A 15348-nucleotide genomic window follows, 5' to 3' on the forward strand; every position below is an offset into this window, starting at 1 on the left:
CAGACGGTCGTAATGTGCAGTGACAATTGGGAGCCAGTATTTGTTATAGGAACAGGCCTCCCTGTAGCTGACTCCTGAAATGTTCAGTTTGATGATTTAAGAGCAATACTCATTACAGACGTTTAAGGGAACTATTTACCATTTCTACCTAATTACCATGCAGCACAATGATGATTATGCATATCATTGAGTGTGTCAGATTAACTTCCTTGTAAATTTTACTTGTTTTCAACATTTCGTTATTAACCTCTGTTGGCTGATGCTCATGGGAATTGGATCATCTGCACACATTTAAGAAAGGGAGAGAGAAATCTTTGTTGTGAGCATGAAGTAACAGTGAACATGATTAGATTACAACCGTATTTAATTACATGGGCAATAGGGTAAGAAAGTTGACCGGAGAGTCATGCCCGTTTTCTGATTACACATGGAATGACCTCATCTTTCACATGCTAGTTTCTCAAATAATAAACTTGTGCACTTATTTTTGTTTTCTTGTTGGTTTATTACTCACAAGATATTTGGAAGAAGGAATTAAAAAGATGCTTCTATGCTTATTATCTGTGTCTTGTTTGGTAAGGTGCTGACATTTCTTGTCTCCATCCTTGTCTCTGTACCCATAATTTTTAAACTAGGAGAAAGAAATTTTTTTAAATGTATATTTATTTTTGAGAGAGAGAGAAGGAGAGAGCGAGAGAGCGTGCACAAGCGGGTGGGGGGGGGTGCAGAGAGAGAGAGAGGGAGACCGAGAATCCGAAGCGGGCTCTGCACCGTCAGCATGGAGCCTGATGCAAGGCTTGAACTTCAGGAACCTTGAGACCGTGACCTGAGCCAAAGTCCGATGCTCAGCCGACTGAGCCACCCAAGGAGGAAGAATTGGAATGTGCTTTAGCTTTCTTAATCTTGTTGAGTTCCTACTGTTTGCCAGGTGCGCTTATAGGTTTAGATAAATAAGAGGATGTTCAAGAAAGCATAGTCACAGCATCGGAGATTGCAGTCTCTTTGGGGAAACTAAAATGTATTGCAGTCTTCTGTGGTTCATATTCTAAGAGGTGGGTGTACAAAGAAAGGAGGGAAGGTACTATGCCTCGTGGGATCGGGGAAAGTTTCATGGACAAGAGGATCTTGAGATGGATTTGAATGGAGGAATGGCTGGCAGGGAGACAAGGGGCTTGGCCCATTTGGGGACCTGCGAGTAGTTCAGTGGGCCAAGGGTGCTCTGAGCATGGGGAGGCCGAACAGGAGGACCGCCAGCAGTTTGACCGACATTGTGTAGGGTCTCCCTTAAATAAAGGCAGTCTTCAGTATAGTTTTTAGGGCTGTTTTGACTCGAAGGTTTTTATATTGCTGGTAACTTGCTGACTTATAAGAGTAATAGCTGTCCCTTAGGTAATATATTTTATGTGTAGGGCGCTGTTCTTAGAGGTTTACATTGTGAACACATTAAACTGTCATGGAAATCCTATGCCCTGTGGACTGTGTTTATTATCATTTTACAGCTGAGAAAACTGGAGATTAAATGACTTGCCCAGGGTTCTACAGTTCATAAGGGGCAGAATTAGGAATCAAACGCTGGCATTACAGCTTCGGATCTAGTGCCCTTGATAAATATGCTTTACAATATGCTTTCTATTTGTATATGTAATTAAGCTATGAAACACCACATGGGTTGTATGGCCTCAGCTTCTATGCTCACAAGAAATTCTTGAGAGATGACAGAGAAGGCAGAGGCCACTGGCCCCTGCTTTGCACTGAGCCTTATGCAAAGAAGGTTGCAGGGTTATGTGCTATGACCCAACAAAAGCAAACAGTGGGAACAGAGGCCTCTAATATTCAGTACCAGAGAAAGAAGATGGAGCACCCTATATACCAAGAACTGTTGGTGGACTTTGACAAGTTAAACTTCCCGAAGCAGCTTAGAGAACAGAAATGTATTGCTTCCAAGAATGTCGGTTATGAAAGTGGGGGATGTAAAAGGATTACAGGAAAGATCACCGATGCTGCCGCCAATGTGCACGAACTGGAGATCCAGCCCTGCTGGAGGAACTTTGAACTGAACTGAGCCTCTTTGTTTCTCCCTGGTTTCTTTTCCCATTCCACTCTTGCCCTCCAAAAACGTGCCATGAGTACTGCCATTACCAGCTTCTACTGCTGCCATTTTTAAAGTATTTATTGGCAGCTTATCTTAGTTAGTGTGCATGATATTCCTAAAAAGTAGATCTGATTACCATGCTCTGTTCATGGAGGACAAGTGGGAAATTTGGAAGGGTTCAGTGACTTGTCCAAGGTTATACAGCTAGGATGTGGCAGAGCGGAGATTCGAACCTAGGTTTATATATTTAATGTTTTATTTTTAGTTTTAGTTTTGAGACAGAGAGACAGCATGAATGACGGAGGGGCTGAGAGAGAGACACACATACAGAATCCAAAGCAGGCTCCAGGCTCTCAGCTGTCAGCACAAAGCCTGATGTGGGGCTCGAACCCACAAACTGTGAGTTCATGACCTGAGCTGAAGTTGGAAGCCCAACCGACTGAGCCACCCAGGCGCCCCAGAGCCATATATTTTTTTAATATTTTATTTTTTAAGGGGTGCCTGGGTAGCTCAGTCGGTTAAGCGTCTGACTCTTGGTTTCAGCTCAGGTCATGATCTCATGGTTTCATGGGTTCGAGCCCCACTTCGGGCTCTGTGCTGATTGGCGTTCTCTCTCTCCTTCTATCTCTCTGCCCCTCTCCTGCTCATGCTGTCTCTGTCTCTCTCAAAAGTAAATAAACAAACCCTAAATTTTTTTTTTGTTGTTTTTTAAAATTAACTTTTCAGTGAAGTACACAGATCATGAAGTGAACAAGCACAGGTAACCAACAAACAGATCAGGTAATAGAACATTCCCAGCACCACAGCCCCTCTTTCTCCCTTCTACTCTATACCCATTAAGTACCTCAAAGGCAGCCATTGTCTGTACTAGTATTATTATAGGTAACTTTTTGCCTATTTTTGAATTGTATTTTAATGGATTTAAAGAGTATGTACTCTACAGGATCTAGCTTGTTTGGTTTACATAGCTAGATTCATTTATGTTAATGTATGTAGCCGTAATTCATTAATTATACCACAGTTTATCAATTCTACTATTGTTGGGCATTTGGTTAATTTTGGTATTTAGCAATTTTGAGTGTGACTTCCATGAACATTTTTGCATGTCTCTCTCTCTGTATATGTTTACCTATATCTATATCTCTCTATATATACACATTATGTCATGTATATATATGATTTATGATGGGTATATATCTAGGAGTGGAATTGCTGGGTAGTACATGGTGTCTAAGTTCACATTTAATATAGATTGTCAAGCAATTTTCCCAAGTGGTTGAACAAATATATACTCCCACCAGTAACCTATGAGTATTAAGTTACTCTGCATCCTCAATGGCATTTAGCATTGTCAGTCTTTTTCATTTTAGCCATTCTGGTGGGTATGTTGTGGTATCTTGCTATGGTTTGGGTTATCTTTTCCTTGATAATTAACAAGGGAGGGGCATCTGGGTGACTCAGTGGGTTGAGTATCCAATTTCGGTTCAGGTCATGATCTCATGGTTCGTGAATTTGAGCCCCACATCCGCCTGACAGTGTTAAGCCTGTGTGGGATTCTTTCTCTCTCTCTGACCCTCCCCCACTTGTGCTCTCTCTCTTTCTCAAAATAAGTAAAGGGAAAAAAAAAACAAACACACAAACAAACAAGGGTGAGCCCTTTTTAGAAGTATGTATTTTCCATTGATGTCTGTTTTTCCCCATAGCTCTGCAGTATAACTGTTGTCTTAAATTAGGTATCTATGGGGGCACCTGGGTGGCTCAGTCGGTTAAGCATCCGACTTTGGCTCGGGTCATGATCTCACGGCTTGTGAGTTCAAGCCCCGCATTGGGCTCTGTGCTGACAGCTCAGAGCCTGGAGCCTGCTTCAGATTCTTTGTCTCCCTCTCCCTCTGCCCCTCCCTGCTTGTTCTCTGTCTCTCTGCCTCTCAAAAATAAGTAAACATTGAAAAAAATTAAAAAACATAAATTAAGTATCTATGTATGTGTAGCTGGGCTTTTTTGACTTTCAATTCTGTTCCCAAGGTCTTTATTGTACATTCTGGTGCCAAGAGTATCTTCTCTTAATAATTTTGATTTATAATAATTCTTGGTACCCATTACTTTAAGTCGGCCAACTTTGTTGTTGTCCTTCAGTGTTGTAATGGCTATTCTTCGGCCTTTTATGACTAAGAATTTTAGAATCAGCTTGTTAATTTTCATAAATTTTTTTTCAGAATGTCAATTGGGATTTAATAGACCTTGATCAATTTTAGTAAAATTGATACCATTAAAAAATTGAGTCTTCTCATCCACATCTATGATATATGCTTCCATTTGTTTCTTTTTCATTTCTCTCAATATTTTGTACTTCTCTGTGAGGGCCTCACACACTTTTGTTACATGCAACCCTGTATAGTTGATTTTTTTATCTTGTTAAAATGATGTAATTTTTAAACTTTCATTTTTAGTTATTTGATGCTGGGATATAGAAATATAATTGAAGTGTTTGGAGAGCTTGTATCCAGTGAGCTTGTTGAAATAACTTGTTAATTTTGATAGTTTACTTGTACATCCTTTTGAATCTCTCACTTATGCAACGTGTCTTTAGAAGGAATGGCAATTTTCTTTCTTTTCCTATGCTTACATCTTTTATATTTTTCTTTTTTTTCTTTGTAATTATTTTTCCCACTCACCTTATTAAATTTGCTCAGACTTCTGGTTCAGGGTCAAATTGAAACAGCCCATTTCTGATATCTGGAGGGAAACTTTCAGTATTTTACCATGTGAGATAATGATTTCTGTTTTTTGTTTTGTTTTGTAGATAATGTTTTATAATTTTGTAGATAATGTTCAGATTAAGGACATTCCATTCCAGTCTATTCCTAATTTGCTAAGGGCTTTTTTAAAATTTAGAAACCGGGTGGCCTGGCAGGCTCAGGAGCATGTGACACTTGATCTTGGGGTCATGAGTTTGAGTCCCACATGGGGTGTAGAGATTACTTAAATAAAACTTAAAAACATAAAATTTAGAAATCGTATATAGGTGTTTAATTTTATCAAATACTTTTTCTGCATCCAACAATATTTTGCAGTTTTTTTAATCCTTTATTCTTTTTGTGTGGTTAATTACATCAGTTAATTTTCAGTATGATTTAGAATACTTACTTTACATACTTGTTTTGTTTTCTAACTTTGCACTTACCATCATTAGGGATATTAGCCTTTAATTTTTCTTTCTTGTGATGTGGGTTTTGTTCTCAGGCTATTCTCATACTATAAAGTAAATTGGGAAAAATTATTCTTTTTTATTTTCTGGAAAAGATTATATAAGATTAATGTTATTTTTCCTTAAGTGTCTGGAAAACTTAGTGGTAGTGTCATCTGGGTCTAGAATTCCTTTTGTGAGATATTTTTATCTTTTATTTAATTTTTTAATTGCTAATTTTTACTTCTTCTTGTGTCAGATATGGTTTGTTGCATTTTTCTTGGAAGCTTTTCATTTCATCTAAATCTTCAAGAATTGGTTACACTATCCATTCATTTTTTTCATATCTATAATATCTATAGGGATGTCTCCCTTCTTATATTTGATATTGATAATTATATGTTAATATATTATGTTTATATGTTAAATTATATGTTAATATAATATGTTTATATGTTAATTATATGTTAATATAATATGTTTATATGTTAAATTATATGTTATTTATATGTTAAATTATATGTTAATATTAATAATTATCAACACATAAATTGTATGTGTTGGTTCTCTTTATTGTACTTTTTTTTCTGTTTTACTATTTTCTCCTTCCATTTCATTGTTTATTTCCTTCTCCCTTTTCTGAGTTCACCTTTTTTTCTAGCGCTTTTAGGTGGACACTTAAGTTATTCAATTTTATCTTTCTTCTTTTCTAATGTATCTCTTTAATACTGTAAGTTTCTTAGCGTGATTTATGTGCTCCTCACAATTTTTGGCATGTCGCATATTTATCATTTATTTCAAAATATTATCCGATTTTCCTCCTAATTTAATCATTGATCAGAGGGCTATTTAGAAATAAATTGCTCAAAAAATGTTCAATTTTCAATTCACACTCAATTCTCAAACATTTGAGAATTTTTTGATTATGCTTTGTTATTGATTTCCCTAGCTTAATTCTACTGTATTCAAAGAACATATTTTGTATTTTTGAGACTTGCTTTATGGCCCGCCATATGGTCAACATTGATGAAGGTTTTTGTGCACTTGAAAAGAATGTGTGTTCTGAATTTGTTGAATGCAATCTTTTGAAATATCAGTGAGGTCAAGAAATTAAGTTTGATAGTCAATTGTTTAGAACTATGTTCTAACTAATTTTCATCAACTTTTTCCATTGGTTACTCAGAGGGATGTGTTAAAAATCTCCTAATTGTGGATTCATTTATTTCTTCTTTTATTTTTGTCAATTTTTTTCTATATTTTGAGGCTATTTAATTAATTGCATACACATTTAGAAATATTTATATCTTCCTGATCATACCAATATGAAATATCCCTCTCTATTTCTGGAAATGTAATTTTTGTTGCACTCTACTTTCCAGTATCAAGAAACATTTTCTTCATAATTGGTGTTTACATAGTATAAACATCTCTTTCTACCTTCTTACTTTCAGCCTTTCTATGTCATTATCTTTAAAGCATGCTTCTTATAAGTAACACACATTTTGTATTTCCTTTTTACTTTATTTCATTTTTCAATCTGACAGTCTTTAGTGTTTAGTGTTTTTGTCTCTAAGTAAATACAAGTATTTGCATTTAACTCTAACATAATACTATTTGTTTCTTATATGTTATACTTCTTTGGTTTCTTTTAAAATTAGATGTATTATTAATTTTTTTAAGAGAGAGAGAGAGAGCAAGTGGAGAGGGAGAGGGAGAGGGAGAGGGGGAGAGAGAGAGAGAGAGAGAGAGAGAGAGAATTTTAAGCACCTGATGCTGAGCTCAATCCCACCACCCTGGGATCATGACCTGAGCTGAATTCAAGAGTCAGATACTCAACTTACTGAGCCACCCAGGATCCCTGAAATAAATATATTATTATTTCATTTTCTTTTCTGTTAGCTTCCATTGAAACATTATTTGGCTGATCTTGTAGGGGTTACCCTAAATTATAACATCTTCTGTAATTTATTAAATTTCTAATGTAGATTAGTACTTGCATCACTTCCTGTACCTTAAATTATGTTTACTGCCACCCTTCCCCCTCCTCACAACTTGGCTGTGGTTCTCAAACAATGTATTTATCATACATTTTATTTTATTTCATTATTTTTTATTTTTTATATGAAATTTATTGTTAACTTGGTTTCCAAACAACACCCAGTGCTCATCCCACCAGGTGCCCTCCTCAATACCCATCACCCACTTTCCCCTCTTCCCCACCACCCATCAACCCTCAGTTTGTTCTCAGTATTTAAGAGTCTCTTATGGTTTGCCTCCTTCCCTCTCTGTAACTTTTTTCCCCCTTTCCCCTCCCCCTGGTCTTCTGTTGAGTTTCTCAGGATCCACATATGAGTGAAAACATATGGTATCTGTCTTATTTCACTTGACTTATTTCACTTAGCATAACACTCTCCAGTTCCATCCACGTTGCTACACATGGCCAGATTTTATTCTTTCTCATTGTCAAGTAGTATTCCATTGTATATATAAACCACAATTTCTTTATCTATTCATCAGTTGATGGACATTTAGGCTCTTTCCATAATTTCACTGCTATAAACATTGGGGTACAAGTGCCCCTATGCATCAGCATTCCTGTATCCCTTGGGTAAATTCCTAGCAGTGCTATTCCTGGGTCATAGGGTAGATCTATTTTTAATTTTTTGAGGAACCTCCACACTGTTTTCCAGAGTGACTGTACCACTTAAACACGACATTGCTATTATGCTATTACTTCTTTATAAAGACAAGCTTTCTTTAGTCATCCACATTATTACTTTTTCCATTGCTTCTTTCTAACGTCTATTAGTTTCCATCTGGGATCATTTTGTTTGTGTGGAGCTCTCCACTATTATGAGTCTGTTGCCAATGGAATGACGTTCTAAAGTGTATTCATTTCACTTGTATTTTTAAAGACAATTTTCACTGGGTAAAGATACTGGAAATAGGCATTTTAAAGCTTTTTGGAGATATTCCAAATATCTGGCTTTCATTATTTCAGTTGAGGAGTAAGTCAGTTATATTGTTGGTTATTTGAGGTAATGTATCTCTTCTTTATCTGCATTGTAGATTTTTCTCTTTTTATTTGGTTTTCAGCAATTTGACTATGATGATCCTAGGTATGGTTTTTTTAAAGATATGTTTTGTTTGGAGTTCATAGTGTATCTTGTCTGTGATTCAATATCTTTTCATGGATTTAAGAAGATTCTTAAATATGATCCCTATATATATTGTTTCAGTCCAATTCTTTCCTTTTCTTCAGGGAAGAAATTACACCTATGTCCAAATTCTCTGTGATGACTCATACGTCTTCTATGTTTTGTACTGTTTTTGTTCTTGTTGCACTATTTTCCATCCTATATTCTCTCTAACTGCCTATGTAGATATATTCTACCTGCTTATAGTATTCAGTTTCTAATCCTTTTCAGCTGTGTCTTGCAGATTTTAAATTCATCTGTCGAATTTCAAACTTCAGATTATGTATTTTTCAGTTCTGGAATTTCCATTTGATTAAAGCAAAAAAAAATTGTGTTCTCCACTGATAGTCTCCATTTTGTTTTTGATTTTATTAAAAATAATTAAATACAATTCTATTAAAGTCTGTCTGACACCTACAATATCTTGGTCTGTTAGGTCTGTTTCTGTTGTCTTTTTTCTCTTGGTCTTCAGTCATTTGGTCTTTTCTCCTGCTATGCCTGGTAACTTTTGATATTTTGCTAGATACTCTTTAGGGAAAAACTCTAGAGAAAATTTGAGTCTCTAGATTTTGTGAACATCCTATGGAAAAAACTTACCTTTGCTTCTGGAAGGCAGGCTAGGGGCAAATCATTTTAACCAAAATAGGAATTTGTCATTTTGAAGTTGGTTTTCAGTCTTTTCCAGAGCTAGCCTCTTTTGGGCTGCTGTATTTACTCATAGGTTACAGCCCTGCAGTTGTCCCATCTGAAATCTTGGATGTTTACCAGGATTCTTCCTTCATGGGGTGCCTTGAATATTGACTCTGGTCTTCCCAATCCTTTGAGACTGCCAAAATTCTGCTCAGTGCTGACTACAAATCAGCAAATGCCTTGAAGGGAAAAGCAGATACGAATGTCAAGCTCATATTATCTCTCTCTCTCTCTCTCTCTCTCTCTCTTTTTAATGTTTATTCATTTAGAATAATAGAGAGAGAGAGAGAGAGAGAGAGAGAGAGAGAGAGAGAGAGAGATAACATGAGTTGGGGAGGGGAAGAGAGAGAGAGGGAGACAGAATCTGAAGCAGGCTGCAGGCTCTGAGCTGTCATCACAGAGCCCCATGTGGGTCTTTAGCTGGTGAACCACCAAGATCATGACCTGAGCTAAAGTCAGATGCCCAACCGTCTGAGCCACCCAGGTGCCCCTATATTCTCTAGTGGATCATGGCTTTTCAAGCTGTTATGTTGATAGGTCTCCAGTGCTTTCAAAAGCAGGTTTGCAGTATATTAATTTAATTAGTTTTTGTAGTTGTGTGAGTAGGGAGAGTTGTTCTGATAATAGCTTGCCTATCATAGTTGTAGAAGGAGCAGTAAAGTTCATACTTGTAGGCACTGCTATCTGTTGCCTCTTAAACAGATAATTCAAGAGAAGACCCAGTCCTTCAAAGATTTATAATCTGGTTTGGAGGAAAAGTCATAGAGACAACTCTTTTCTAATAATACAATATTATAATATGGTTATTCAGTAAATTAAGTTTAAAGAATTTGAGGCCATGGAACATGTTTAATAAATTTTTATACCCAAAGTAAATGTTTGATAAAAATTTTGAATTTAATAGACATGAATATAATACTCTAAGAGTTTAGAGTAGAGTTAGAAGATTGTGTGAACTATAGCATCCTTGCCTAGATCATAATGGGATAATTATAAGGTTTGGGCTGGTTGAAGGGAGAAGAAATTAAGTTAAACTGGAGGAGAAAACAGAGGCTAAGCCTAAAGATAAAGCTGGCAGGCATAGGAGACAAGATACCAGCCTGTCTGTAGCAAAGGGTTTGTTTTATGAAGTGAGTACTAGATGGATGGAGTAGAGCCATGTGGTGGGAAATGGTGAATACCAGATTGTGGGATATTGATTTTCTTCTATGGGCAAAAGGGTTTTCAGACTACTTCCATGGAATGTTTGTAGAAGTTAAGCCAAAAGAAGAAGTAAATATAACAGACATTGAGGTTTGGGAAACATTGGTTTAACAGATTTGTTTACTGAAATATTTCTTTGAACTCTGAAAGTATGCATTGTAAATTTCCAAAATTGTTCAAACTCAGCACACTCTTGCTTATGAAAGAAGAGCCCTTCCTGGAACATATTTTGGGAAATTAGGATATGTGGGCATTGATGAAACACTAGCTGGAATGTTACAAGATCATGGAAGGCCCATGAAAGATGGGGCTTTCTTGGTACTGTTCACAGTTCTACTGCTTGCTCTGAGAACATGTAGCAAAAGTATTTTCTCAGTATATATTAAATGAATGATTTTTTGGCTTTAGAGGATAAAGAAAAAATGAGATCAGAATTAAATCAGTTTTTTTTAGCAAGATTAATCTGATAATATAGTATAGAATAGAATATGAGGGAAAGAGGCTAGAAGCTGAAACGTTAAAAAAGAACGTATTAAAAGTTTTCCCAACCTAAGATTTTTTTTTTCTTGGACTGTGGCGACATCTTTGAAAATGGAAACTAAAATGGATAACAATGATATTTTGTAAAGAGAAATGACAAGATTTGGTGATAAATTAGTTGCAGGAAGAAGTAAGTTTTCAAGGTACTCAAAAGAGTTTGTATGGCTCTGAGTCACTATAGGGCAGAAGGAATTTCTTCATTGTTTTCTTAATGTAGCCTAATGATCTGATGGATGCGGTTTTGAAGGAAGTATCCAATCCCGTGTAAGTTTACTTTATGTCTACTTTATGTTTGAGAACTTTCTGTGTAGAAAAATAGCACAAGTTTTGAAACAGTAAAGCTAGTGATGGGAAAGAGTTTGAATGAAAGATGCAGGAAAAAAAAAAAAACCCTGTTTTTAAAAATCATGCTGAATTTGGGGCACCTGGGTGGCTTAGTCAGGTAAGCGGCCAACTCTTGATTTCAGCTCAGGTCATGATCTTGCAGTTTGTGAGATCAAGCCCTGCATCAGGCTCTGAGCTGACAGCAAGGGGCCTGCTTGTGATTCTCTCTGTCCATCTCTCTGTCCTTTCCCTGCTTGTGGTAACTCATGCTCTCTGTCTCTCTCTCTCTCTCTCTGAAAAATAAACTTAAAAAAAAAAACTACATAAAAAAAATCATGCTGAGTTTGACTGAAAGCAAGTATGTTGTGCAGAGTCTAACTTAGCCCACAAATTCACTTTTCTGCCAGCTCAATAATTCTATAACAGCTGCATATAAAGTATGTTGATTAAAACATTTGAAAGTTATGGTAATTAAGATTGGGTAATTATTTGAAGCTACTTCTCTTCCCAAAGAAAACAGAGTATTTCAGGATTATCAACAAGAGGGCCTTGGATTTGAGGAATGAACAGGTTATGAGACTGGAAATACATATTCTGTCTAGTCTAGATATGCTAAGAGTCAAAGTCTAGGAAAACCCAGACTACTACCATCACCTTCTGTGTCTGATCTAACCTAGTGAGTCCCAAGGGAACTGACTGCCTTGGCTCAGAAGAGGCAGGGGATGGAATGGAAGCCATATAGGCTTCAGACTCACAGACTTGGATTTAAATCCTAGAGGGAATAAGTTGCTTGCTTTTTAGGCTACTTATCCGTAAAGTAACAATAGTGATTATTTCACAGGATGGTGGTAAAGATTAAATAAGATATAAAATAGCTAGTACTATAGGCACTATGCATGCAAATATACATGAATAAATGAAAATAAAAATGAATACTGTGTTGTAGTTTCTTAAATACACCTTCTACCAACCAACCAGATTTTCTTTCCACCTAAAAAAAAAATCATGTATCATGTTATTAACATTAATCTAGGGATCTTGAGAGATGCTACACTTGTGATGATGGCAGCCAGGAGTGATTATAAAATTGATGTAATACCAATTACAGAAAACTATTCAAAAATACTTTCAAAGGTTTTACATGTAAAGTAGGGCAGTTACATGGGTCAAGTGTTGGTGGGACTAGAAGAACAATTTGTCCTTGCTGTAAAAGTTGTAAGTACTAGAATCTAAATGAGGTAAATCTAAATAGCAAAACATGGTTTTCATTAATTGTAACGTAATCTCTTTTTGCCATTACACCAGCGAGAAGAAGCTCATTACAGATGCCCTTAATAGAAATCAGTTTCTGAAGAGACTGGATCCTCAGCAGATCAAAGACATGGTGGAATGCATGTATGGTAGAAACTACCAGCAAGGGAGTTACATTATTAAGCAAGGAGAACCAGGAAACCATATCTTTGTGCTAGCAGGTGGGTTTCACAGGTTTTTCCAGTTCCAGTTCTTACATAACAAATATTTTGCTTATTGCCTTATGATTTTTTGCAAACATTTATAAAAATGCAAAACCGGTTGCTCTGTTTGTATGAAACCATAACAGAATGAGCTCATGAAATAGTAACATTGTTGGCCTAATCCTAATGGTGATAATATTTACTGAGTGCATTTTATGTGTCAAGCATCCTACTGAGCACTTTATAGAGAGATCTCATTTCATCTTCTCACCAACTCTGTTAGGTAAGTGCTGTTATCACCTTATTACTAATGTGGACTTTGCCACAGAAAAGTTATGTAACTTACGCAAGGCCACAAAGCTCATAAATGGTGGAGGTAGAATGCAGATGTAGATAATCTGACTCGCGTCCGTACTTCTAATCACAATGCCACCTACTCAGCAACTGCAAAAAAGGTGTTTCTATTTAAAATACTGCTGCTTGGGGCGCCTGGGTGGCTCAGTTGGTTGAGCGTCTGACTTCAGCTCAGGTCACGATCTCGCGGTCTGTGAGTTCGAGCCCTGCGTCAGGCTCTGGGCTGATGGCTCAGAGCCTGGAGCCTGCTTCCGATTCTGTATCTCCCTCTCTCTCTGCCTCTCCCCCATTCATGCTCTGTCTCTCTCTGTCTCAAGACTAAATAAATGTTATAAATAAATAAAATACTGCTGCTTATGTTGACATTTTTAGGTTGTTGTAGCAGGATAAAGAAAACAGTTGTTTTTGTGGTTCTGTAAAATATTTGGATTATATACGAATGCTTTCAGAAGATAATTTAGGTACATGTAACCAACATGTGAATCAAATGGAATGCATTAAGATTAAAACTGGTGTCTTTAGAACCATTTAAATGGTTTTCTCCATATACAATTATAGGAACAGGTTTACATGCTGGGTAGATTTTAATAATCAGATAGGCAAAGGATTTCTTAAATGCATACCAAATGCATGCCTTATAGTAGTACTCAAAAAATGATTTTTGTTAGATATGGAGACAAGAAATTATATGAACAGGGTGTATGTTTAGTGAACACCTTCTCAGGTTCTGAATTGCCCCAACTTTTTGAGTTTTAGGGAAAAAGTTAAGGTGGCTTAACCCAGATGGAGTGGTAAATTGAGACATGCTGTGGCCTTTTATTTTATACTGTAGTTCCTGGCAACCTAGGAATGCTTTCATGATTCTTGTTTCCTTGGGGGCCTTAGGTGTAGGGCAGAAGTTGCCATTCCAAACAAATTAATAAATATGTATTGTTGTATTTATACCATATAAAAGATTGTTTTCATATGCTCTGATTCCTTAGACATGCTATTTTCATAAATATTGGTGTTTATTTGCCATAAACGTCTCTGTAGACACCCCTAAAATTATACAGTCATTCTCAAGAAATTATTCTCCCAAGAATTATTCTAATTCTATGGTCTGAATTTAGCCAACCTTCAAGTTTTTGGGGACGATAATCCAGGGCAGTTTCCCCATCTTTCAACTTTTCTCTTGGCCATTTCATTTCTACTTTAGCAACACCAGAAATTCTGGCATGAAAAAATAGATCATTAACTCAACAAATTTTTATGGAAGCTGTTAGGAAAAGATGAGAAACTCATGTCAGCCCATCTTGTTCCTTGCCGATAACTCCAATGAAAGACTAGGGAAGAGAAGAGTTAGAACAGAAGCCAGCATCAGTACAGTCATTGACATCAGGGTTACAGCACACATGGAAATGAAAATTGGACAGTTTCTTATTTGAATAAATTATGGTGTTATCTCAGGACTGACTTGCCTGATTTAACTGATTGAGCAAAGTAGTTAATTAAAAATCTCCCTTTTATAATATATGGCATGAATAGCAAATATTAAGAGCATATTTAGCTTAAACTTTGATGTTCCATATAATTCTTTAGTATTTCCCAAGTCCCATGGGTCATACTCAAATAGAAAAAAAAAACTTTAAATGCATTGAGACCCATGATACAAACTTGACGGTACCACTTAGTGGTTTCAGTGGAGTGGAATTTAGTTGTGATGAGAAATTATTAAATTTTGTATTATATCTGTAGGATTTGGAGCCAATGCAGCTTTTTTCTTACTATAATGTAAGTTCTATCAGAATAAGTAATTTAAAAAATTTCCTCAACATTTTTATTCATTTTTTGAGAGACAGAGAGACACAGAGTGTGTGTGGGGGAGGGGCAGAGAGAGAGGGAGACACAGAATCCGAAGCAGGCTCCAGGCTCTGAGCCATCAGCACAGAGCCCAACGCGGGGCTCTAACCCACAAACCCGCGAGATCATGATCTCTGAGCCGAAGTAGGCTGCTTACCGACTGACCTGCCCAGGCGCCCCCAGAATAAGTATCTTTTGTGTCTCTTTGGCAGTTGTACCAGTTCCTGCTACAACATAGGTACTCAAATCAGATTTGGTGAATGAATGGCTGGGCAGAGATGATTCAGAGCTGCTTAGTGGTGAACTAGGAGAAGGAAAGATGAACTCTTCAAGGGAAAGAGAATAACCCACCATTTTATCCCCCTTGAAGAATGGAGGTCTCTTTTGCATGTAGCTTTTTGTTAGGTAAGGTTTTATTTACACTCATTTTCAAAAGGAAACGAGAAGAGAATCACTGGGGCCAAATAA

At 36.6% G+C, this 15348-nt stretch overlaps 1 protein-coding gene across 4 annotated transcripts in view; it reads left to right on the forward strand.

Annotated features, from left to right (window-relative positions):
• The window catches only part of PRKG2 (protein kinase cGMP-dependent 2), a 106059-nt gene that overhangs the window by 20703 nt on the left and 70008 nt on the right, over nt 1-15348 (forward strand). For 3 of the 4 annotated variants that reach the window (XM_086704764.1, XM_086704763.1, XM_086704762.1), the window contains exon 3: nt 12536-12702. In XM_086704764.1, the coding sequence (XP_086560890.1) occupies nt 12536-12702 (167 nt within the window). Of the gene's footprint in view, nt 1-11221; nt 11349-12535; nt 12703-15348 lie in introns of those variants that run through there. The other variant, XM_086704765.1, reaches the window with a different exon arrangement.

Source organism: Puma concolor, chromosome B1 (genome assembly GCF_028749965.1).
Source record: "Puma concolor isolate L17-30 chromosome B1, mPumCon1.1.hap2, whole genome shotgun sequence".
Classification (NCBI taxonomy): domain Eukaryota; kingdom Metazoa; phylum Chordata; class Mammalia; order Carnivora; family Felidae; genus Puma; species Puma concolor.